The 22,530-nt window shown below is 55.4% G+C and overlaps 1 protein-coding gene across 1 annotated transcript; it reads left to right on the top strand.

Moving 5' to 3' along the window:
- Nucleotides 1-3,676: 3,676 nt before the first annotated feature.
- On the top strand, nt 3,677-21,305 carry LEMD2 (LEM domain nuclear envelope protein 2). Its single transcript, XM_047859431.1, has 9 exons — nt 3,677-4,459; nt 6,075-6,115; nt 9,176-9,251; nt 12,377-12,453; nt 13,375-13,454; nt 15,074-15,219; nt 16,247-16,348; nt 16,431-16,533; nt 19,735-21,305. Exons 1-9 carry the CDS (start codon nt 3,730-3,732, stop codon nt 19,883-19,885), a joined length of 1,506 nt encoding a protein of 501 aa, XP_047715387.1. The 5' UTR covers nt 3,677-3,729; the 3' UTR covers nt 19,886-21,305.
- The last annotated feature ends 1,225 nt before the right edge of the window (nt 21,306-22,530 follow it).

Below are 22,530 nucleotides of genomic sequence, written 5' to 3'. Positions count from 1 at the left end.
CAGACACACTCCTGGTTAAAGCGATCCACTGCCAGGGCCAGGCCCCAGCCAGGAGCAGAGACTGGGAGAGTGCCCAGAGGAACCAGTCAGGTAAGGACGCCGTTCTTCCTCACACGTTACTGAGGTTTATCTGGCAAAATCTGCAAGAATCTCTCCAGAAAACTGGCAGTTACGGAGAGTTACAGATTACCCCTCTTCATCTGGAATGTACTTTACACTTAACAGGACCACTGGTAATTACAGGGCGACCTGAACCTAGCTTCACAAGATGGAGATGATGAGGTATTTTCTCGGCAACCACATCGGTATGATTTTATAATTACTGAGCTACGTGGATTTGCCATGAAATTGAATAGTTAAAAAGCAAAGAGTAATTGCCTGATATTTGTACTCTGTAATTTAGTGTAATCTAATCATGGACAAAGCCCAAAAGAAAATGTTCTGAAAGCATTACATTTTTCTTCATACACAATTCGCTATTGACATCAGGGAATGTATTCCGTGCCTCTAAAGGAACTCTTAACCCACAGATCTCAAAGTGTGGCCAGAAGAATGAGACTTTTGTTACATTTTCAGCCGATTATGAAAAGCGGGCGACATAAGTGCCCATTACACCTGTTCTGGCATTTCTCTGTGGAGTCCCGTTGCCCCTTCGTGCAACCTGGAGAGATTAAGGTGCTCTCCTCTTCCCCAGGGCACCGAGATGAGGCGGCCAGAAGCTGGGCAGTGCTGGGACCACTCCAGTCAAAATCTGAGCCTAGACGGCACCCACTTGGTCGCCACTTTTCAACCACGCTCTCCCTGTGCCCCACCACTCCGCAGTGGGACCCCACCCGAGATGTGGTTCCAAGGAAACTTGGCGAGATGCACGAGGCTGGTGAGGAGGTGGATCAAGGAGGAGCTCGTGGTCCCTGAGCATCTTTAAGGACCTGATAAATGCATGCAGGGCTTTTGCAGGAGAAGGAGAATGGAAGCCACTAAAAGATTTACGGCTGTTGTTATTATAAGGTTCTGCTGAGACAGAGAGAGAGGTCAGCAGGACGGCAGGCGGTGTGGCAGCCCTCTGGGAATCCAGAACGTCCTCCTAGAGGCCCCTCACCTCCGCTAAATGTGTGGATGTGGTTACTAAGAAGATCTGGACATTGGAGCTTGTTTTTCCTCTTCTGCCTTTAATAAATCAGGAAGACCGCCCGCAGCCTGAGCTGCTCACCTTAAAACACACACACACACACACACACAAGAAAGTGATGAGAAAGGGGGGGCACGCAGAGCAGCCGTTGACTTTAAAATATGCGTTCCCATCCGCGACACGGAAGGCCCCGGAAGAGCCTTGCGGGCAGCTCCCCACGCGAGGCCGCGGGCCAAGCCTGCGCTGGGGCAGACACGAGGGTCCGTGAAGAAGGTGTGGGTGGTCATGTGGAGGAAAATGAGCAGCAACAAGCAGGTAATGGGGTCTTGGGGGCAGGGAACATTGATGGAGGGCCTCAGAGGGGCTATCAGTCCACAGAAGGGGCAGGACTGGAATGAGGAGTTTAGGAGGAAAACGGAGAGGCCCCAGACCTGAGAGGGACGACTGACTTGTGAGGGTTTTTCCAATTGACTTTGCTCAATCAGATGGTGAGGTTTCTTCCTGGGGGGCGGGATGGGGGCGGGGGGCAGGGGGGACACTGATTGGCAAGCACCCTATGAGTGGTAGCACCCTACCCCCAAAGGCCTGTTCGACCCAGTGAGATGCATCCAGCAACTGCTAGAAGCCCTGTGGAGGCAAAGAGTAGACCACAGTGGGGCAGAAAACCCGCAGCTGCCAACATGATGGGTTCCAGGCTAGAGGCAAGACAACAGGCTTGGCGGGTGGGGGTCACTTGGCCCCGGGTATGTGCGGCGGTAGCAGCGTCCCCAAACACAAGGCAGGCTGACAAAGCCCACGCTGGGGACCGCTGCTGGGGGCAGCTCTAGTTCAGTACATATTTTTAAATCGCCCTGGGATCCATTGTGATGAAACAGACCGTAACTCTGCGAAATGCCGGAACGTTCACTTGGTTTAAGCGTCAGCTTCAAGCCCTCTTAGACTACACGGGGCCAGTATTGATGCCGAAAGGCTCATTCCTTATATATGGAACTGCACAGCTGCAAGGAGTTGCACAAATGTTACCAACTCATTTGTCATGCAAACAGTGCTTCAGAAAGAAATAAAATACTATTATGTGGTATATGTGTTAGGCAATCACTATATCAAATTCATGGCATTCCGTGCAAACACAGGCAGAGAAAAGGAAAACAACACTTGGTGAGAAAAATTGCACCACATGGGAACAGCTAAGTTGGGGGATATGGGGAGGCTGACAATGGAAGCCTGACCGAGCTGAGCCTGTAATTTTCCCAGCAATTGCAGCCAGTGTAGGAATACCCCTGTGGGACAGCGAGTGGCAGGAATGCAAACCACTGGCAGAGGGGCCTTGCCCATGACCCAGGGAAGGAATAGGAGGAGACCTGGGGAGGGGGGTGATGGGGAGTGGGCGATGGGCAGGGAAGAGGGGAACTGATTTAGAGGAGTAGTAGTGGAGCGGAACCTAAGAGGCCAAGGTCGGCCATAAACGTTTGGGACAGGGAGCTGAAGAAGGATTACAAAGAGGGGAGAGGGCAGAAGGGCAACTATGAGCCATGGCGCTCTTTTCCTTTGCCACCACTTCCCATGCCTCCCTTAGGGGCTTCTCAGCCAAGAGCCTTCCCATAATCAAAGAGGGTGTCCTGTGGGAGATCACACATGTGCTGCCACTGCAGAGATAGGGGTTAAGTATAAGCACTTAGGAGGGTGTACCAGGCACTGTTTTAAGCACCTTAAACAAGTTACCTGTTCTAATCCTCATAGCAACCCTATCAACTTTACTGGCCAGCAAGCTAGAGATGTTCATTGGATATGATCACACATCTAACAGTGGCGCAGCTGGGATTCAAATGTCCTCAACCTAAATCTGCAAGGGACACAGGACTGTATCTCAGGGGTCTTCCCCTACCCATCTCTCAGAGAAATCCCACTATCCAGACATATGGCCTCCTCCCAGAAGGCTGAACTGCCCACTCAAGCCCGAGGGCATTTGGCTCTTCCGCCTTCTCGGTGCATGCGGTGTCTGGCCTGAGGCAGGGCGGTGCCCCCTCGGAGCCCCACCTCAGAGTTAACTCCCAAGAAAACACAGAAGCCTGTAGCCCTCGACCTCAGGTCGGACCGGGTCTCGTGGCATGCCTGGCGTCTAGTCCACGACCCAAAGCCCTTCCCTGACTGCAGAAGGGATCACACAAGGTCCCCAAGCACAGAGCGGCGAAGGGTCCCATCTCCCTGCTCTCCGTAGTGGCTTGTCTTTCACCATCAAGCAATTCATTCACGAAATCAACAACTCACTGAGTGCCTACCACGTGCCAGGGACCGCGCAAGGGGCGGAGGATTCAGAAAGAAAACACCGATTGGCCTTACAGACAAGGAGGAGGACTGAGTAAAGAGGGAGGGGGGGGGGAAAAAAATCCTTGGACCTCTCCAACATGGCGGCCTTAATGGCCGAGTCTGACCCCCTCATCATGGCCGGTAATCGGGGAGGCGCCGACCTTCTCAACATGGCGGCAAAGGCCGACCTTCCCATCATGGCGCGGGGCCCCGCCCGCTCCGCCGCGGCCGCCGGCGAGAGCAGTTCCGGGTGCGGTGCGCGCCAGGGGCGGGCGGGGGGCGGCGTCCTGGCCATGGCCGGCCTGTCGGACCTGGAGCTGCGGCGGGAGCTACAGGCCCTGGGCTTCCAGCCAGGACCCATCACCGACACCACCCGGGACGTCTACCGCAACAAGCTGCGCCGCCTGCGGGGCGAGGCCCGGCTACGCGGCGAGGAGCGGCTGCGGGAGGAGGCCCGGCTGCGGGGCGAGGAGCGGCTGCGCGAGGAGGCCCGGCTGCGCGAAGAGGCGCCGCTGCGAGCCCGGCCCACTGCGGCCTCCCTGCGAGTGGAGCCCTGGCACTCCCCGCCGGCCTCGGCCTCGGCCTACGCGACCTCTGGGGCCTTCGGCGATCTCGGGGCCTCCGCGGCTTCCTGGTCTGGGAGCCGCGGCTTCGCCTACCCCGCCCGCCCTGCGCCGCTCAGGCGCCGCGCCTCGGTCCGGGGCAGCTCCGAGGAGGACGAGGACGCCCGGCCGCTCGACCGGGCCGCGCCGGGCCACGGAGTCCGTCGCTGGTGGGCCACGACCCCGGCCCCGGCACGGCTGCCCTCCACCCTCCTCGGCGCCGACCCGCGTCCGGGCCTGCGAGCGACGCGGACGGGCTCAGCCGGCGCGGCGCGGGCCCGGCCCGAAGCGGGGCGGCGGCTGGAGCGCTGCCTGTCCCGGCTCCTGTTCTGGGCCAGCCTGGGGCTGCTGCTCGTCTTCCTGGGCATCCTCTGGGTGAAGATGGGCAAGCCCTCGGCGCCGCAGGAGGCGGAGGACAACAGTACGTCCCGGGCCGGCGCAGGGGAGGGCCCCCGGCGCGCGAGTGTCCACCTGCACCACCACCGTTCCTCTCAGCGCCAGGCTGCACATTCCCGGGCCTTAGATGCCTCTGGCTGTCTTCTTACCTCCAGACCTGGACTCTCCTCCCTCCAGCGGTGGGAGAAGAGGGCCGGAGTTCCTGCATCTGCAATAATTTCTGTCTTCACTCTCTCCTGTTCTCATTTTCTGCCCTAGCCCTTCCTACCAATCTCCCTTTCAACCACGTGCTGGAAGCAATCTTCATTCGTAGTCACTCCTTCCCCAACCTCTGGTTTTCCCTCTCTAGAGAAAACCACACCCCTCTCTAACAGACAGGTCCACCCCCATTCCTTTTTAGTTCTTTCTTAACTTGGATCTCTTGCTCATTCACACATTAGTGCCCATTCCAAGGCACCCCAGGTTTCACTGCCCACAGATCGGATCTGGTTGGGTTCCCAGCTTTGCAGCACCAAAAGACTTTAAACTGATGTAAATGGAGGCGTTTATCCTTGCTTACATTATCCTCCTGGAGTGTGTTAAGAAAGGGTTCTGTGAGTCAAGGACATTGCCAGCTATGCTGCTTCTGTCCACACTTTAGTTAGTGATTAGACATGACAATTAGAGGTCTGCAGGATACGGTATGTTTCCTGAATAGTTGACGATTTGTATGTTTCTTAAAAGGAAAATTTGCCTCTTGGGTAATTCTGGGCTTTAGCCGAACAGAAAACAACATAGAAATCATTCCTTTATAAGTTTTAGGGTGTAAAGTATATAAATTTAAAGTGTAAGTATAAAGCGGCATTGTAGTTCACCAACTTTTGATATTCTTTGCAAAGGATGAATGTGATTAATACTGTTCCCAGCCTCAAGCCAAGGCCACATCTTTCCATGCCTAACAGGAACGGCCAAAATGCAGGGAGATGCCAAATCATGTCTTAGCTATTGCAGCAGATGGGTATTTGGGTGTATGAACAAGCCTGTGGGCATGGGGATCCCAGACTCATGCACACACCCAAATAATTTCTTGGCTATAAGAGCAATTTATCCACCTACTAAAGAAAGTAAGCAGACCCGGGAGTCTGTGGGACTGTACTGATACCACAACAGTCAGCCAGTATTCTGTCCTACCGCTGTGATGCTTTCAGACAACAGCTCTTGGATATATACTGAGATCTACCTGGACTTCCCCTCCCATGATGTTACTGATCCCTGTTCAACACATCATTGTTTGCAGTTTCCAAAACCATCATGTGTATTGACTTGTTTGAGGCCAATGCCCCGAGTTAAACAGGGAGGGCTTTATTGATCCCATTTTACAAATGAGGAAACAGGCTCAGCGTGGTTGAGTTGCTGGATATGCCTAATCATTTCCAGCTAGGATTTGGACCCAGCTGTTCTGGTCCTAATTCCTAATCTAGGATTGGGAAACCCTGACATGTCTGCATTTTAAAAGTGCCTCATTTAGATGACATCTTTCTGATCCCCACCCTTAGGCTGGTAATGTTTTACTTCCCCTGAATTTTGAGAGTGGTCCTTTTTTTGTCATCTTTTCCTTAACCCACACTTTTAATTTCCTGTGTTTCTTTTCTTGGTCTCAGTGAAATTATTGCCAGTGGACTGTGACAGTAAAACAGATGAGGTGAGTTTGAATTTCTTTAGCTTTTGTTATTCCTCTCAAGGATGTGAGCCTCCGTCAGGAGGTAAACTTCCCCAGAAAAAAGATCATAATAGGATCATTTTCAGGAGTGCTTCCTGTAATGCACCAGAATCACATCGTGTTCTGTGATGTTTGTGTCAGACTCAATTGTGGCGGCAAAAGGAGTACTTGAAACAGAGAGAATTGAGCTCCCAAGATCCAACCCTGGGATTGTTATGGAAGCTCTCCCATCCATCACAGCACTGGGGACTTTGATCTTCTGCCTAAGTCAATCTGGGGGGATGCGGTAGGTTGTGGTTGAAGGACCTCTCAAGCTCCCTGGCTTCCAGAGGAAGGGCTGGCGGTTTTTAAGCGTCGGGAGGCTGGGTTCTCAGGTCCACCTTTCCCTCTGGTAGTACATGTGTGGCTCTGACGATGCTGTTCGGATTTGAAACATGGGGGGCTGGTTTTAAACATACCTAAAGTGGAATTAGCCCCGTTAGTCTATAGATTTGTTTTATGAAGCTTTAATGTTCCCTACAAATAATATTTGGGGAATGCAAGCAGCCCTATCTGTCTATGAGTCATGCAGGCAGCATCAGCAGGGAGCTGGGATGCTGGCACAGGTGACAGTCTGGGGAAGATAGGAGGCAGTAAATTTTCAGGTCATAAATCCTACAAGGAGGAGCCTTTTGCTGCCAGAGGGCATGACTTAGTAGTCTAATTATTAAGTGTGCAATGCCAGGCCTCCCCCGAGACCTCAGTCTCCATCTCTGGCAGCCCGGGGGCTGGGAAAGAAACAACCCATGGCCACACGTTCATTCTCTCACCCGTGTTAACGAAGGGGTGTCCCGATAATAGGTTTTATTGCTTCTTTGGGCTTCTGCGGTATCCTATTGGGGGCCGCCTCATTGCATCCATTTACTGCAGTCATCCACCAAGTATCTTTGCTTCTCAGTTGTTTTTGTGAAAACAGATTCATAAGAAGTTTAACCTACCTTCTGTCGTGAAAACCACAGTGGGTGATTAGAGGCAGTGGCCCAGACAAAGAGGGAGTGGCCAGAACTTTGAACCCTGAAAGCAAAAACAGGAAACAAGGAACTTTTCTATAAGGCCTCTCTGGTTGCTATTGCTTGGTTCTTCTTCGTCCCACTCGAGTGAGCCCAGGCAGGCATAGTCCAGGTACCTGTGAGAGATGCGCTCAGCGAGCACACTGGATGCTTGCCACATCAGAGCATCGAAAGACAGGGTCTGGGCATCGTCTCAGGCTCCAGTGAGCTGAGGTTGCATGGGGTGCTGCTGGCCTTTGTGCAGGGTGGACACAGGAACAGCAAGTTGGCAGATGCTTCTTGGCTTTGGTGAGGCTCATGCCGAAAGTCTTGTTCTTTGCGCGGCTCAGGCTCACCCAGAACCCAGATGGGCATTTGAGTTTTAGATATACGTGTTCTTTCCCTTCTCAGCCAACTACGACACTTAGCGTTTTTCTTTCTGCCTTTGTGCTGTGGAAAGTGTGTGGACAGGCTGGGAGTGGGTGTGCTGTCTCAATCAGGCCGTCTCGTTGTCTGGTGCCTTCTGTCCTCCTGTTCCCTTTAGGTGGTATCAGCCCCGCTTTGCCTAAATGTCGGTGAGTTTGGAACAGAGTTAATTGTTACTGCTTTTTTTTTCTGGTTGTGACAGTAAGGTTTAGTATAGAAAATGTGAAAAATGTGACAAAAATCACCCATGATTCTGCCACCAAGGGGTACTCTCCATTCACATCTTGGGGGGCATTTCCTTCCCATCTCGTCTGCGTACCTGTGTTTATAGAATTGGGATCTCCGTGTATATTCAGTTACATTTCTTGTCGTCAACATTTGCCATCTCATTAGTCTTTAAAAGGTAGTTTGGATACCTAATTCTGCTTACAGACCTGTGAGTTGTCTCTGAACATTTATGATCCTGTGGGTAAATCTTGGTTGTGTCATTTTGTACCTCGTAAAGGCTTTCGGGTCTTTAGGCAACACGAGGGGACGTTTCTTGGCCTCCGAGACTGTGAGAAACCAAGTCCATCCCGTTACAGGTGAGGGCAATGAGTGAGCCTGAGAAGGGAAGTGACTGTGGTCCCTTCTGCAGTTTGGAGCCAGAGCCCAGACCCTAGGCGCCGGTCCACACCCCGCCCAGTGACAATGCAGAGGAGGTCTGAAGGGGGGCTCCAACACCCGTTAGCTGTGGCATCTTGGTGGCCTACCTAAGGTCTCCGCCTCGGGCTCCTCGTCTGAGAAGCTGGTGTGCGGTCAGGACTGTGGTGGCGCTTCAGTGCGTGCCCACGTGTAAACGACTCAGCACAGCACATGGCTTGCCGTTCGCTCTCCGGGAAGAGCAGCCTTTCTTTCAAATCTCCTAAATCTAGCGAGTCTAGCAAACTGGTGTCAGTTCTGTTACAGGTGCAGGAGATCTAGGTAGGCCTGTATTCCTAGTCCTGTTTTCTCCTACACGTGACTTCTTTCCCCCTCTAGTTGCAAGGTTTCTAGAAATTTCCCATTTCCAGTCCAGAAGCCAGTCCGAGATGAAGCATTTGCTGCAGCTGATCCACAGAACAGACAATTTATAGGCAGCATGCAGACAGCGGACTTTCCAAAAACAGACGGGAGTGGCCCGAGGGGAGAAGCGACTGCAGTCGTGTGGCATTTGCTTGGCCCGCCAAGGAGGCCGGGCTCCCGCGTTTCCCCACAGCCCCATCGCCTCTGCTCCGCAGCCGCCCTTAATGGCCTTAATTCCAGTGAGAACCATGGGACAGAGGCCGGGAGCCTCCAAGATGCAGACCCTTAGTTACCGTGTCTGCTTTCAGCTCTGCCTCTGCTTTTACGGTGTTCCTCTTCGGTCAGTTAACCCGATATTTATCGACCCTGTCCTGGGCCCACCGCGTTGCAGAATTTGTTTTTTTGTTTTTTGTTTTTAAAGTATGAGGTGTTTGTTTCTTGCTGCCTAGTACTTGACAGTGTAACCGAGGAGGTAAAACCAGACAGACAGAGTCCCCTTTCCCCCCACCCCTCCTTGCTGACTGCTTGTCCTGTGCCCTTTCAGTTCTGTCAGGCCAAGCAGAAGGCGGCCTTGCTGGAGCTGCTGCATGAACTATACAACTTCCTGGCCATCCAAGCCGGTGAGTGGGTATCTTGAGGCCTGAGATTCCTCATGAGGGTGTGGGCTATTACCCCGATCAGCCAGGCTGGGGCTGGCTGGCCGGCAGGTGGCTGAGATGCTCTGTGGAGATCTTCCAGAAGATATACTCAGAAACCAAGTCTTGCCTTCCCTGCTTCCCCACTCAGACACATCTCTTTTAAGCCTACGTTTCGTTCTTATATCCCCTTTAAGGGTCCCAGGGGTCCTGGCACATGCACAGGCCTTTCTGCCTTCCCTAGATGCCCACCACCTGATGTTTTGGGGGTTCATGTTGATTGGAAAGGGCCAGGCCCCAAGTCTTCTCAGAGTCTGGGTCTTCTGACCTAGAGGGCCTCCCTATATCAGATGGTTGGCCAGGCCAGGAGGAGAGGCATAGGCAGGTGGCAGGGGTGTGCCAGGGGGGGCCAGTCACACTCGGGCCCATCCAGCTTGCCAGGGCCCTGGTGTCACAGCTGGTCCTGATCTCCCCATCTGGCCTCAGGACTTCAGAGAAGTCCTGTACCCTCTCAGGAACTCCCCATCTTACCAGGTAATCTTGGGTATTTTTTTTTTTTTTACAAAATGAAAATTAAGCGCTCTACTCTAGAGGAGGGTACTTCTAGCACCCCCAGGATGCCCCTAAAAAGTCATCCATCCAGAAGGTCCCCCTACTACTTTATTTAGAAAATTATTCTTTGAGGCCAGAGATACCACCTCCCCACACCTCTCAGAATCACTTGCTAAAGGTATCGGTGAATGACCAGGGCTTGAGTACCAGGCTAAATATATTTGGCACCAAAATCAGACAGAGCTATTCAGTCTTATGAGATGTTCAGGAGGCACCTCTTACCTGTGGGGCCAACCCTTGTGGAAGGTTGTTGCTAGGAAATCAAGGCCAGATGGGCCTGTAGTGGGCCCTCAGCCCTCGGGGCCAGTCTTGTGGTCCCAGCTCTGCCACCACCTCCCTCCTGAACGGTGGGAGACTGGAGGTGGTCATGGAGGCATCTGTGAGCAGCTCAGAGGAGCAGAGCAGGAGGAATGGGAGCTCACAGCATTGCAGGCCTCAGGGGCCTTTTCTCCATGGCTGAGGTGCTTAGACTATAAATTTTGGCCTATGAGGGTGTTCCAGACCTTAGTGACTCAGCTGTGGCCCAGGAACCAGCAGCATCAGGATCACCCAGGAGCTTGTTGGAAATGCAGACTCTGAGGTCCCATCCCGAACCTATGAATTAAAGTCTGCATTTTCAGAAGCCCCCCGGGGCATAAAGTAGAGAAGGTCTCCTCTTAAACTGTGGATGCTGGTAGACATTTTTCCTCCATCCCACCCTTCATATGTGGTCCTGGCTTATGCCATCCAGGGGTTTGCTGCCTCCTGTCCTCTGACAAGCCTGGCAGCAGCGACCCTGAGGGTCTCGCTGCAGGGGAATGAGGGCTCTACTAGGCCATACTCCCCTCCTGCCCCCGCCCTGCCTTGGAGGTCACCTTTGGGCAGGGAATTGTGCTGGCCTTTGCAGCCCACGGGCTGCTTATGGTCTAGTAGAAGAGACAAACCACCTATCTCCCTGACCACTGGCTGATACACAGTGTGACTGGATGAGAACCGAGAGGCCGGAAGTTCCAGGAGGCACGTTGCCTTTTAGCTGGAGCAGTCGGGAAAGTGTCACTGGGGAGGCGGTGTCTGCCCAGCGCTGAAGCCCAGCAAGGATTGGTTCTGCATATGTGTGGGGGAAGGCAAGGCCAAAGGGGAAATGACAGGGTCAGGGCTGGAAGCGGCTGGTTTCGTGAGGGAAGAAGAAATGGAAGGAATGGAGTTTGGAAAGGTCGGCCGGGCTCTACCATGGGTGGCCGTAGAGGCCAGGCCCTCGGGGCTTCATCCTGCAGGCACTGAGCACCGGGGAGGCTTCTGAGCAGGGGAGTGATGTGCTGAGAGCCAGCAGCCAGGAATGCAAATGTGACAGCAGCTTGAGTGTAGTAGTGTCACGTAAGCAGAATCGTTTTAAAGTTTGGTTGCTCAAACGTGGAAGAGAAAGGGGAGAGGAGGCAACCAATCAGGAGGCCGTGGCGGTGGTCCAGGCGGGGTGATCTGGGGTGGGGCAGACCATGGCAGCCACCTTGGTCTCAGGGGTCCCATAAGGTCAAGATCAACTTGGCATAGGAGGGATAAGCTTTAGTTCGTTCTGAAGCTTTTAATGTTCATTCCCAGCCACTCAGTCCCCAGCACACAGACGCACAGACTAGCCATCCGTAGCCCCTAAGCTGTGCCAGGTTAAGAGCAGTCAGGCTGTGCGTGGGTGGGTTCAGGTTCTTGTACATGCCGACCCTGTGCTGTCCCTGCTCTCAAGGAGTCTAGTGACCCATGGGAAACAGCACGTTGTGGGTGGACCATAGCAGGCTATTGAGAACCAGCGGCTGTGGTCCAGAGCAATTTGGTCCAACAAGATTCTCCCAAGTCCAGAGCAATTTGGTCCAACAAGATTCTCCCACGGGCTGGGGATTTTTCAGAGGAGGTGGCCCCGGGCAGGCCTAAGGGGAGGCTCCCAGCTCCATCCTGGGTGGGAGCTGTTCACCCAGGGTGCTTGGAAGGGAGTGGCCCCTTGGAGCACCATGCCGAGGCCCCACTACCCAGCACAGAGATGCCCTCTTTCTCTTTGGGGCATTTTGGACACCCCTCCCCAAAACCCCTTGAAACAGTGGGCCTGGAGTTCAGGTTACCTGCCTATGTCACGGTCAGAATCCCTGCAGTGCCTCCGGCCTCCCTGCCTTTCTTTTTTCCCAGGTTGTGTTTATTTATAGTGCCATTCTGGTACCTTCCAAAGCTATCTGTCTGATCCTTTTAGGGATCAATTGCAAACAGACCTTAGGATTGGGCAGCTTTTTAGTCATTTAATGCAAATCACCGCACTGCTTTGCAGGTCAGGTTTTAATGATCTGGAATCAATCCAAGCTAAGTGGCTTTTGATCTTGCTGCAGAGTGAAGATGCCCCACAGAAGCCAGAGCCACGGGGCCACATGCTCCCTATCAGAGCTGATGGCTTGATTCTTGCTGCATTTTTTTTAGTCCGTTTCAGAGTCATTTTTTTCCCCCACCTCTTCTTTGTGTTTGAATGTGTGTTTTTTTCCTCCTAGGTAATTTTGAATGTGGAAATCCAGAGAAGCTAAAAAGCAAATGCATTCCTGTAATGGAGGCCCAGGAATACCTAGCAGTAAGTAAGGCTGCAGCGCTTACCCATTCCCGGGAGGTGCTGGCGCTTTTGTAGTGATCTTTCAAGCCCTGCTTTTTTTTTTTTTTTCCCCTTTTTGTTTTGTGTTTGCTTTTTGGCTTTTTTTGTTTTCCTTTTTTTTTTTTTTTTTTTTTTTTTTTTAACTTAGTTGAGGGCTAGGCTGCTGCAAGTTTAGGCAGCAGTAGGAGTGACCGGTCCAAGGTGAGCTATGAGCCAGAGCCCAGCCTGCTGGCATGTGGGTGGGGGGCTGGCTCCTGAGCGGCCAGTGCGGCCACGGCAGGCCACCTCTTCTTTAAGTGGCCCTGTTACTCGCTCCCCCTTGCTCTCCTTCCCAGCAGCTTTGTGGATCTACATTTCACCTGTCCGTTCTCTCCTTTTCGTTCGCTGTGCAGATTGCTCAGGGTCTGCTTGACTGTGTGCCTGGCCCCAGTCTGATAGAATGATGGAACTTTGGAGCTGACAGAAACCTTAGGGGTCGCCTAGGTCATTGCCACTTCCCAGACGAGGAAACTGAGGCTCAGAGAGGGACAGGGACTTGCCCAAGGCCACACAGCTGGGACTGGCCACTGGGCTCCCATCCCCACACTGTTTTTCATTTTCCCCAAGATGAGCTGCCAGCTCTCTGGCCTGACACTTTGGTCCTCGAGGAAATGATAATTCCTTTGGCTACCTCAGACCTGCGTCGTTTCCTTGTGTGTGCTTCCACATCAACTCCTCCGGGCAGAGCTCCTTCTTGACTCCCAGCAGCCCAGATTTCCTGCCTGCCACTTTGCTGTGCATGTAGTGGAACAGGGCTTTGGGGCCCACGGAGGGCACGGGAGAGGGCTTCCTTAATCCAGCAGGAGAATAATGTTCCCGCTGCTCGGCCCAGACGCAGAACTCATCTCCCGCCCCCTCCCACAGAACGTGACCAGCAGCTCCTCTGCCAAGTTTGAAGCTGCGCTGACCTGGATACTGAGCAGTAACAAGGACGTGGGCATCTGGTGAGTGCGGGCGAGACATCACAGGGTGGCGGCCCCGCCACAAGCACCGTGGCCGTGGTCCTCGCCCATCAGCTGACTGCCGTGTGCTCACAGAGGTGTCTCAGGTCTGAAGTTAGAGGCAGGTCTCCCAGCTGAGTCCTTGTGGGCTAAGCCTGAAGCCAGGCAACGGAAGGAAGAAGTGTTTGGGGTGCAGATAAGACACAAAATCCGGGTGGCGGGACATTAGCCTAGTGTTCCAGCTAAACCTGTTTCAGGTGACTCGCTTTGAATTCACTGGTCCCACGTGGGTTGCTGGAGAAGGCATTTTTCTGCACTTCCTCTCCCCGGGTGCTAGTTTTCATTCCTAGACAAATGTTTCTGTATGTCGGTTTCACTCTGTGTGGAAATGGCTAAAGGAAATACTGGATTTTATTCTGACTGGGCAGTTCTGCCTCAGTTCTGTCTCTGGGGAGCACTGTTCGCAGAGATGGTGAGCCCTCTCGCCCTCCTGAAAAGCCCCATCTGGCTGCTCAGCTGGCAGGGGCAGGGCACACCAGTGATGCCCCCCCTCCCCCACCAGAGTTCATCATCCTGGCACTGCCTCTCGTTTCTCAGGGTTTGTCGGGGTCTCTGCTCAGGCCATAGCTCCTGATATTCAGACACCCTCCAGGGTTTTGTTCCCTTCCTCTCTAATCCACCCAGACTACTAATTCCATCAGCAGTGCCTCTACCAGAAGCCCCTCGGGCAGCTCAACCCAAAGCTTGATAACTGGATGCGTGGCACGATTAAAATTCGTTGGCTTAAAAAAAAATAAAGCTTCCCTGAGTGGCTGAGCGATTTTCCTGTGTGTTAGGAAAGGCGAAGGAGAATATGGATTTTATCCTCCACGGCACTCACCGAAGCTGCTAGCACAGAAGAATGATGACGCTCGCCCTTCCACTCTGGGGAAGGTAGTCAGGAGGGGGGCCGGGCCCAGCTCACACGACCAGTGTTCAAAGTGGGTCGTTAGAAGTCGGGACGCTACAGATACTGGGCATTGCACTGTGCGGTCCAGAGCACGAGACTGTCACCCAGCTGGAAGAACGTGTAGGTGTGGGCATCCATCCCCGTGTGTCCTGACACCTCCTCTCAGTGGCCAGGGTGGAGGCGCTGGGGCTGGGGCCTGGCCTCGGGGAGCCCGGTGGTCGTCATTCCCTGAGCCTCACGGCACCCCGATCTTTACCCTTAAACAGTTTATATGCCTCTTTGTCACCATCACTGAGGAAAAGCACACCCTCCCAGACTCTTTCAGTTCCTGCCATGCAGTGCAAAGCCAGCAATTCAGTAAACATTTCCATTTCTCTATGCTGGGAGGTGGGAATCCAATTTACAGTTTAATCTTCCACACGCTGAGAGGGGCTGTCAAAAGACCCGACAGAGGGGGACGTCACTTTAGCGGTAGGGGTTCAAGCCTGCTGCCGTCTTTAAAGCTTTATTCTTCCTAAGTAGCCAACGTGGGAAATTTCGGGAAGGCATGCAACCAGGATACCGAGTCTATTTCATAAGCAAGTAGAGGCCTCAAAGCCCATCCTTGAGTGGGGCCGATCCCACAGCTCCTGGGAGCTTTTGAATGTGTCTGCAGCCCTGTGTCCTGTTTCAGGTTGAAAGGGGAAGACCCATCAGAATTGGTGACGACCGTGGACAAGGTGGTGTGCCTGGAATCCGCCCGCCCGCGCATGGGTGTCGGCTGCCGCCTGAGCCGCGCCCTGTTCACTGCTATCACCAACTTGCTCATCTTCTTCTGGTGTAAGTCCTTGGCTGCCCTTCTCCCCCCGTGCCTGTGCCGCGGGGACTGCTCCCAGAGCACCTCCCAGGAGCCCAGCTCAGTGACACTCCTAGGCATGAGTGATGAGTTCTGGAAGCCCAGGCCCAGAGAGTTCATTTCTGTCTAGTGAACCTGAGGTCTGTCTAATAAAACAGAGGAGATGAACAAGTCAGCCTCTGCCCTGGTTCATCTTACCTTTAGAGACTGGTGGCGGGAGCGTGAGGATAACTAAAAACATCCTTGCTCAGGGTCGGGGACCGTCAGTGTCCCTGAGAGGGAGATGGGCGCTGGCTGGAGCCCAACATCGTCGCCCTGGGGGCCCCAGAGTGCAGGCCTCTCTGAGGAGGAGGCGCACCAGGAGCTTGGCCTAATTTTACTCCCTCTCCTTGGGAGCTCTAGGTACCTGATGAAAGCAGGAAGGACCCGGGGCGCTGAGCTGAAAAGCAGAGCGCGAGTCTTGTCTCCCGACATCAGGGGCCGCCTTTGAGCAGAGACCTTGGGGTGTCTCTGAAGGCAAAAGGCCGAGTCCTAGAAACTGCCGGCTCTGCAGACATGGCAGAGTTACAAATCACAGGCCATCTGGGCGTGCACACAGCTCCCTCACCCACGCCATCAGGCACAGACATCATTATCGGCAGCAGCATCCTGGAATACAAAGGGCCCCGCATGTATATATGTATGAAACGCCGTGTTCTGGTTCACAAGGGAGGAGATGAAAGTCCCGGAATGCGGTTGGGAGGAGCTGCAATCTGGACGGCTGGGGATGCCTCTGTGGTGACAGCCGGCAGGAGGAAGATGATCACTTAATGGCCTGCCTTCCCTTTGCATTTCCACCTCCTTTGTCCCCTCCCGCATGCTAGCCAGGGCCTGACACATAGTAGGTGCTCAGAACACTTGTGCGGCTCACCCGTAGCCTCCAGCGCAGCCACCGACCCAGACTGACACGCAGTGTGCCTCTGAGTGGCCACAGGTGACGTGAGGATTAACCGGGCCTTTGTTCCCTCACAGGCTTGGCCTTTCTGTGGGGCCTCCTGATCCTCCTGAAGTATCGGTGGCGGAAGTTGGAAGAAGAGGAGCAAGCCATGTATGAGATGGTGAAGAAGATTATAGGTGTGTGGCCCCTGGGGCGAGGACTGCGGGCACCCGCCGGAAGGTCCTTGTCCTAAACCGTGCCCCCTGCCCTACCCTGCAGATGTGGTCCAGGACCATTACGTGGACTGGGAGCAGGACATGGAGCGCTACCCGTACGTGGGCATCCTGCACGTGCGCGACACCCTGATCCCTCCGCAGAGCCGGTGAGTCCTGGTCCAGCCCTGCCGAGTGCCACAGAAGGAGCCCCGAGCATCAGTTATGGGGCAGGGGGAGGGGGAGCTCCGCCCCGAGGATCCCAGGGGAGGGAGCCACCACGCACACCTCCTGCCACTCCTCCGGTGCTCGGCTCTTCGTGGCAGAATGCAGACCAGAGGTTTAGAAACATGGTCCCACTCCTCTGTTAGCGTTGGGTGGCTCAAGCTGGGAAGGATCTGATAGGTTTCCATTAGTGGAAGTCCAGAGTCATGTGCACTCCAGACACAGAATAGTCGGGTCCCTGGTCCCTTTTCTCTGTGATCCTTGGGGTCCTGGCTTCTGTGGATGTCGTGGGCTGGCGGGAGTTCCTCGCGGTCACAGGATGGTGGCCAGCAGCAGCTGGACCAGCATCTGCCTTGTCACAGCCAGCAGGGGAGAGAGGGGCCTCCCGTTGCTGTCACAAGCAGGAGAAAACATTCCCAGAAGCTGCCAGTGACACACTCACTGAGGCCCTGTTGGCCAGACTCGGTTACTTGTCTGTTCTTTAGAATATGTGAGAGAGAGACAAAGTGTGATTGGAGGAGGGGCAGAGAGAGGGGGACACAGAATCCGAAGCAGGCTGCAGGTTCTGAGCTGTCAGCACAGAGCCCAACGCGGGGCTTAAACCCACAAACTGTGAGATGGTGACCTGAGCCGAAGCTGGACACTTAACCGACTGAGCCACCCACGTGCCCCATATTCTTGAATCAGTCACTAGCAAGGAGGAGATTGTTTTTCAAACATTTTTAACCACGGCCCATGACATGTTATCTAAAATACGGTTCAGTTCCCACACACGCATGCGCACGCACACAAGTGTACCTGCAGTTGAAAGCAGAACTTCACGGCCGTGGATGGGGTCCGTTCCCAGGGGGCACGGCTGCATGGGAAGGGGTAACAGGCCGTTGTCCCGCATGACACCAGGGGACCTTTCACATGGGCTGCAGATGCCAGATGTGGGCATCTGCAAAACCGCATGTGGGGTAGCTTTGGAGGACGGGGTCCCAGGGGGCAGCCATCAGGGCCCGCCGAGGTGTCGGCCCAGATTGTGGGGACCCCTCAGTAGCTCGCCGCGGTCTCCAGCCGGATGCCATCTCTCCGGAGGGGGACGAACACTCACTGCAAGCCGGCACTGCTCTGTGCCCTCCACGGGCAAAGCCCACACTCACTGGCTCCTCACTGTGGCCCTGCGAGGTGAGAACAGTGAGTACCCCATCTAACAGATGAGGAAACTGAGGCACAGGGAGGTTAAGGAGCTTGCTCGAGGCCCAGCGCTGGTGGCACGTCTGTACAACCCAAGAGGAACTGGAAGAGCAAAACATTTAAGGTTTTACTTGTAAATGCTTAGTAACTTTCATCCTTCTTTAGGGACGTGCAGGCAGGAAGCTTAGGGAGAGCAGACTGACCATGGCAGCGTTGGCTCGTGCTTGTTGTTTGGTCCTCAGCAGGAGGCAGCTACGTCGTCGCCCTCTGCTTCCCAAGAGGAGGCCACTTGGTGTTTTCAGACTCCCACCAAATTCCTGGCCCCACCAGGAGTCACCACGTGACCATGAGTCACGGCCACTCCGAGCCAGTTTCCTTATCCAAAACAAAGACACCACTGCCGGGCAGAGGGCTGCGCTGAAGCTCTTGTTTACTCAACAAATGTTTATTGAGCACCAATCGCAGGCCACATGCTACTGGGTCCCGGGGAGACGGTGGGGAGAAGAAACCCAAATCTGCGCCCCAGCGGAACATTGGTTCTAGGGAGGAAGAGAGGTGACAAGATGCATAAGGAAAATGTGTGCTATTAGGCAGTAGTGACAAGTCCTCAGGAAAGGGGGACAGGGTGTCAGGAAGTGGCCTCACAGCTCATTAAGTCTGTGCCTAGCACGTGAGCACTCACCCAAGAGTGGCCCTTGTTGCTTGGGCTTCAGTTCCATGCAACCCACATGCTCACTGAAGTAAGAGCAAGAGTGCCGTCGCGGCTTGTCTCCGGCCGGGCCACCCGGCCTCAGCTCCCACGCCACAGCAGGGACCACAGGCGGGACTGAGCCCGGTCGGTAAACCCCGGGAGACTCAAGCCATGTTGGCTCCCAGCCTCTCGATTTATCTCCCAGGCCCCCGGTCGGTGCACCTGAGCCCTCATGTCGTGAGGACCTGTCCGCTGCTGTCGGCCCTGCGTGGGCACCGTCGGGCGTGCCCCGCAGAGGAGGGTCTGCCCGTGAGACTGAGGGAGAGCCGTGGAGCCTGGCTGGCGCAGGCCTGCTCGCTACCTGGGAGGGAGGGCTGGGGCTAGAGCAGCCCAGTGGGCCTGCCCCACGGGACCTGACCTCTGGAGGAGAAAGCCCTGGCACCCCAACTCTGACTCCTGACCCACGGGCCACCTTGGGCGCGTCCCTCCTTTGTCCTCCCCCAGGTGGAACCTTCCCGCTCCCACATGTACACACCCATGTTCACTCTCCACGCGAGGGGTCACAGGGAGGTGGTCTGCGGTGCTGACGAAAGACAGGAACTCATCGAAGAGAGGATCAAAGCAATCCTCCCTGACTGCCTTGGAATCTTCCTGTCTAGTCTGGAGGGGGAAGACACCACAGGGGGCTGTCCAAGGGGATGCAAGGCCCCAGGGACCCAGCAGAGCAGAAGGGGCCCTGGCCGGTAGCTCTGGTTCCAAGAGCAGCTCCAGCTTCTTCACCTCCCCAGTTGGATGCTTAGCTCATTCGCGTGCTCCAAAGTACTGTGGAGTTTGGACTCGACAGCCCAGTGGCCACTCTTTAATTAGCCCACATGGGGCATTAGAATGCAGCCGGCACCGGTGGTGGGGCCGCCTGGCCCGGGCTGCTGCGGTAACAGGTCCCAGCAAGCGCTGGCTGAGGCCAGCATAACCCCTTCCCTCTTGGACACCTGGGGGTGCCCTGGCCCCCTCTGGCCCCCTTCAGCTCCCTTTAATTGAATGCTTTTGGAGCAGAGAAGGTTGAGGAATTATTTCTCTGTGGCTCAAGAAATTCCTCTCCTCTGCAGGAGCTCTGTTAGTACCTGATGCCTTTTCCTCCCGCAGATAAATTCTGCACGAGATCCTGGAGTCAGGGCCCCAGTTTGTACAGAGACTGCGTCCGGACCAGCTCACTTCTCTGGGCAGTGGAGCTGCCGGGGCGCAGCTTGCCTGCTGAGCCTGGTCCTTGTCGTTGCAGGAGGCGCATGAAGCGGGTCTGGGACCGGGCTGTGGAGTTCCTGGCGTCCAACGAATCCCGGATCCAGACAGAGTCCCACCGTGTGGCTGGAGAGGATATGCTGGTGTGGAGATGGACTAAGCCCTCTTCCTTCTCCGACTCAGAGCGATAAATCCCTGGTGGGGGCCTGTTCCCAGTCGGCCTGTCCCAGGCCAGTCCCCTCCGGGGGCGCGAGAAGGCCACCAGACCTGCCAGTGCTGAATTCACACTTGCCTTGACTTTCACCTTCCTCCAGACTCTGGTTCCAAAGGTCTCTGTAAAACTCTTCAGAGATTAGCTTGTAGGGAAGCGTGGGCTTCCTTGAAGGGCACAGGGGAAAAGCCAGAGGCCTTGTCCTCTGCATTGGTCCAATCCTGTGCCCCGATTGCCGGCAGGAGAGGGGAGAAGGGTTTGTTTTTGATGAACAAAAAAGATGAAAGAGCAGCAGCTGTGAGACCCTGCAGAGCTAGTGTGCAGTTAAGTGGGCTGGAGCTCGTCCACCGCTGGCGAGCACTCAGCAGGGTGGGCATCGTGCCCGTGGGCGGTGGGTCGGGATGGCAGGCTGGGGCGGCAGGGGTCGGGGAGCAGATTGGTCCATGTGCCTTCAGAGGGTGTTACCTGGGAGCTCAAGGGTGAGGGGAGAAAGCCTGTCCTCTAGCTGGGTTGGGCCTCTTTTATCCTGAAGGGGGAAGGTGCTAGCAATTAGAACGAGTACTGTAGAAGGACTGTCTAGAAATGCCAGGCCCTGGCACGCAGGACCCTTGGGTCGGGAGTGAGCTGCTGGCGTGGCCGCCTGAGAGCAACCGGGAACAGACACGGGCCGAGAGCGGTGAGGCGGGTAGGGCTGCCCAGAGGCGGCCTCTTTAGTGGTGCTGCTCACAGAGTCGCAGTTCTAGACCAGACCTGCAGCCAGGGCACTGCATCGGGCCGCGAACGCAGACTGCAGGACCCGGGGAGGGTCTCGCCTCCGGCGTGCGACGGTCACCTTGTCCTGTGGCGGCCACAGCGTCCCCACGCCGGGGCTGCTTAAGCAGAACTTCCGGCACCGACTAGGTTCGCAAGGGCGGCTCGGCTGCCCCCTGCTGGCCTCCCCGGGAGCGTGCCGGCACCGCCGCAGACCTTCGCGGCCCCCCGCCAGCCCATCAGCCCGCGTCGCGGGAGCCTGTCTCCGCAAACACGCTGGCGGGGGGCCTTATTAGTTAAGTGCGAGGAGCCTCTCCAGCAGAGCCTCGTCCCCATATGTTCTCATCTGCGGCCGCGGGAGAGGGGCAAGCAGAGGAGCCGAAACAGCTGCCTCCAGAAGGCACCGACCACCCCCTTTCGGTCTTCCTGGTATTTTTTGTTTCCTTAATAAAGCTCCGGTCTCCCTCATTTGAGCAATACTCTCTCATTTCCTCTGATGTCTGGATGATCGGCGGGGCTGGACTCTGAGCGCCAGCCCCGTGGCAAAGAAATGGTCTCTTAATCAAGGCTGCAGCCAGAAGAATAACGCTGCAACAGGCTTCAATATCAGGGTTGAAACTGTTGGATAAATAAACTATTTATTAAAAATGGATGTGTTTCTCGTGCATGGTTCTTCCCCTTCCCCCCCCCCCCCCCCCCCCCCCCCCCCGCCCAAGCAAGTTATAAGGAATGGTAAGTGGTGGGGTTACGAAGCACTGGCCCCCGAGAGGTCAGCTGGAAGAGGAGGCTGGGGTGGGCGGCGCAGGGGCCCTGAGCCTTCTCGGGACAGCTGGCCTTCCTCCCTCCGGGCCCCAGCCTTTTCGTCACCGGGTTCTCCAGCAAACTACACAACCTCTCAGAGCCTTAGTTTCCCCATTTACAACAGGGCATGACTACCACACCCTGCAGGATGAAGTCAAAAGGCACCCACCTGGCCCCAGTGAGTGGGTGGCAAGGGCTGGAGATCGGTAGACCCTCTTTCCTGGGCCCCATTTCTGCCTCCCCGCAGGGCCCCAGAGGCCCCCAGGGGGAGAAAGGAAGAGCAGAGTGAGGTCGGATGGGGCTCCTTGGCAGCCGACGGTGTCCTTAAAGGAGGCGGGAGATTGATGTTGGCAACACTCTAGCCTGGAGACTGCGGAGGCCCAAGTGCTGTCTGGGAGGGAGCAGGGCCCACAGGACTCTGCAGGGCAGGGGCTCACTGAGCTGCCGGCCCTACGGCTCTCCACCAGGGCAGCCCCTACCCCGAGGGCACACCAGAGCTGCGGGCGTTGGAGCTGGCACCAAGATCCAGCCCTTCCTCCTCAGCCGGCCCCGCTGTGCCCCCCGCGCGGTCCCACCTGCAGGTGGTGGCTGGCCAGTGAGCACCGTCCCGCTCTCCTCCCATCTGCTGGGAATTTGCTGGATAAATTGATAAAGGACCCAGACAGAAATGAGCCCACCTTTCCCTTTTCTGTTTTTCAGTGAAACATTCTCCCTCTGCTGTGTTTTGTCTTAAGCTGTGAAGGGAGCTAATGCAGGGCTCTATTTCTGTGAGACTGTTTGGAGAGCGGGAGCAAGATCAAAATAAGCCAAATAACAAAAGGCCCCCGCCAGCCGGCCCCTGCCTTTATGGAGCACGGAGCGCCCGAGCGGCACAAAGGCCCGGAGATGCGTCCTCTGCCGCACAGCCTCAGATCCGGCCCTGCAGCCCTCCTCCGCTTTGAAGGGCCACGTCTTTCTTTCAAGCAGCTCTCACTGCACAAGGGACAGGGCAGGGTGGTGGGATTTGCCTGAGGAGGGGGTCTGAGGGCATCTTTTTTGGGTGGGAGCCATTACAGAGAAGTTTCCATTGCTCTG

The sequence above is a fragment of the Prionailurus viverrinus genome, chromosome B2 (assembly GCF_022837055.1).
Source record: "Prionailurus viverrinus isolate Anna chromosome B2, UM_Priviv_1.0, whole genome shotgun sequence".
Lineage (NCBI taxonomy): Eukaryota > Metazoa > Chordata > Mammalia > Carnivora > Felidae > Prionailurus > Prionailurus viverrinus.
This window is presented reverse-complemented; position numbering and strand designations above follow the sequence as displayed.

Excerpts from the sequence above, each read along its gene's own strand:
- LEMD2 (XM_047859431.1), top strand. The coding sequence starts at position 3,730 with ATGGCCGGCCTGTCGGACCTGGAGCTGCGGCGGGAGCTACAGGCCCTG. Across the intron at positions 12,454-13,374 it reads AGGCCCAGGAATACCTAGCA|AACGTGACCAGCAGCTCCTC; the intron begins GTAAGTAAGGCT and ends CCCCTCCCACAG. Across the intron at positions 16,349-16,430 it reads GATGGTGAAGAAGATTATAG|ATGTGGTCCAGGACCATTAC; the intron begins GTGTGTGGCCCC and ends CCTACCCTGCAG.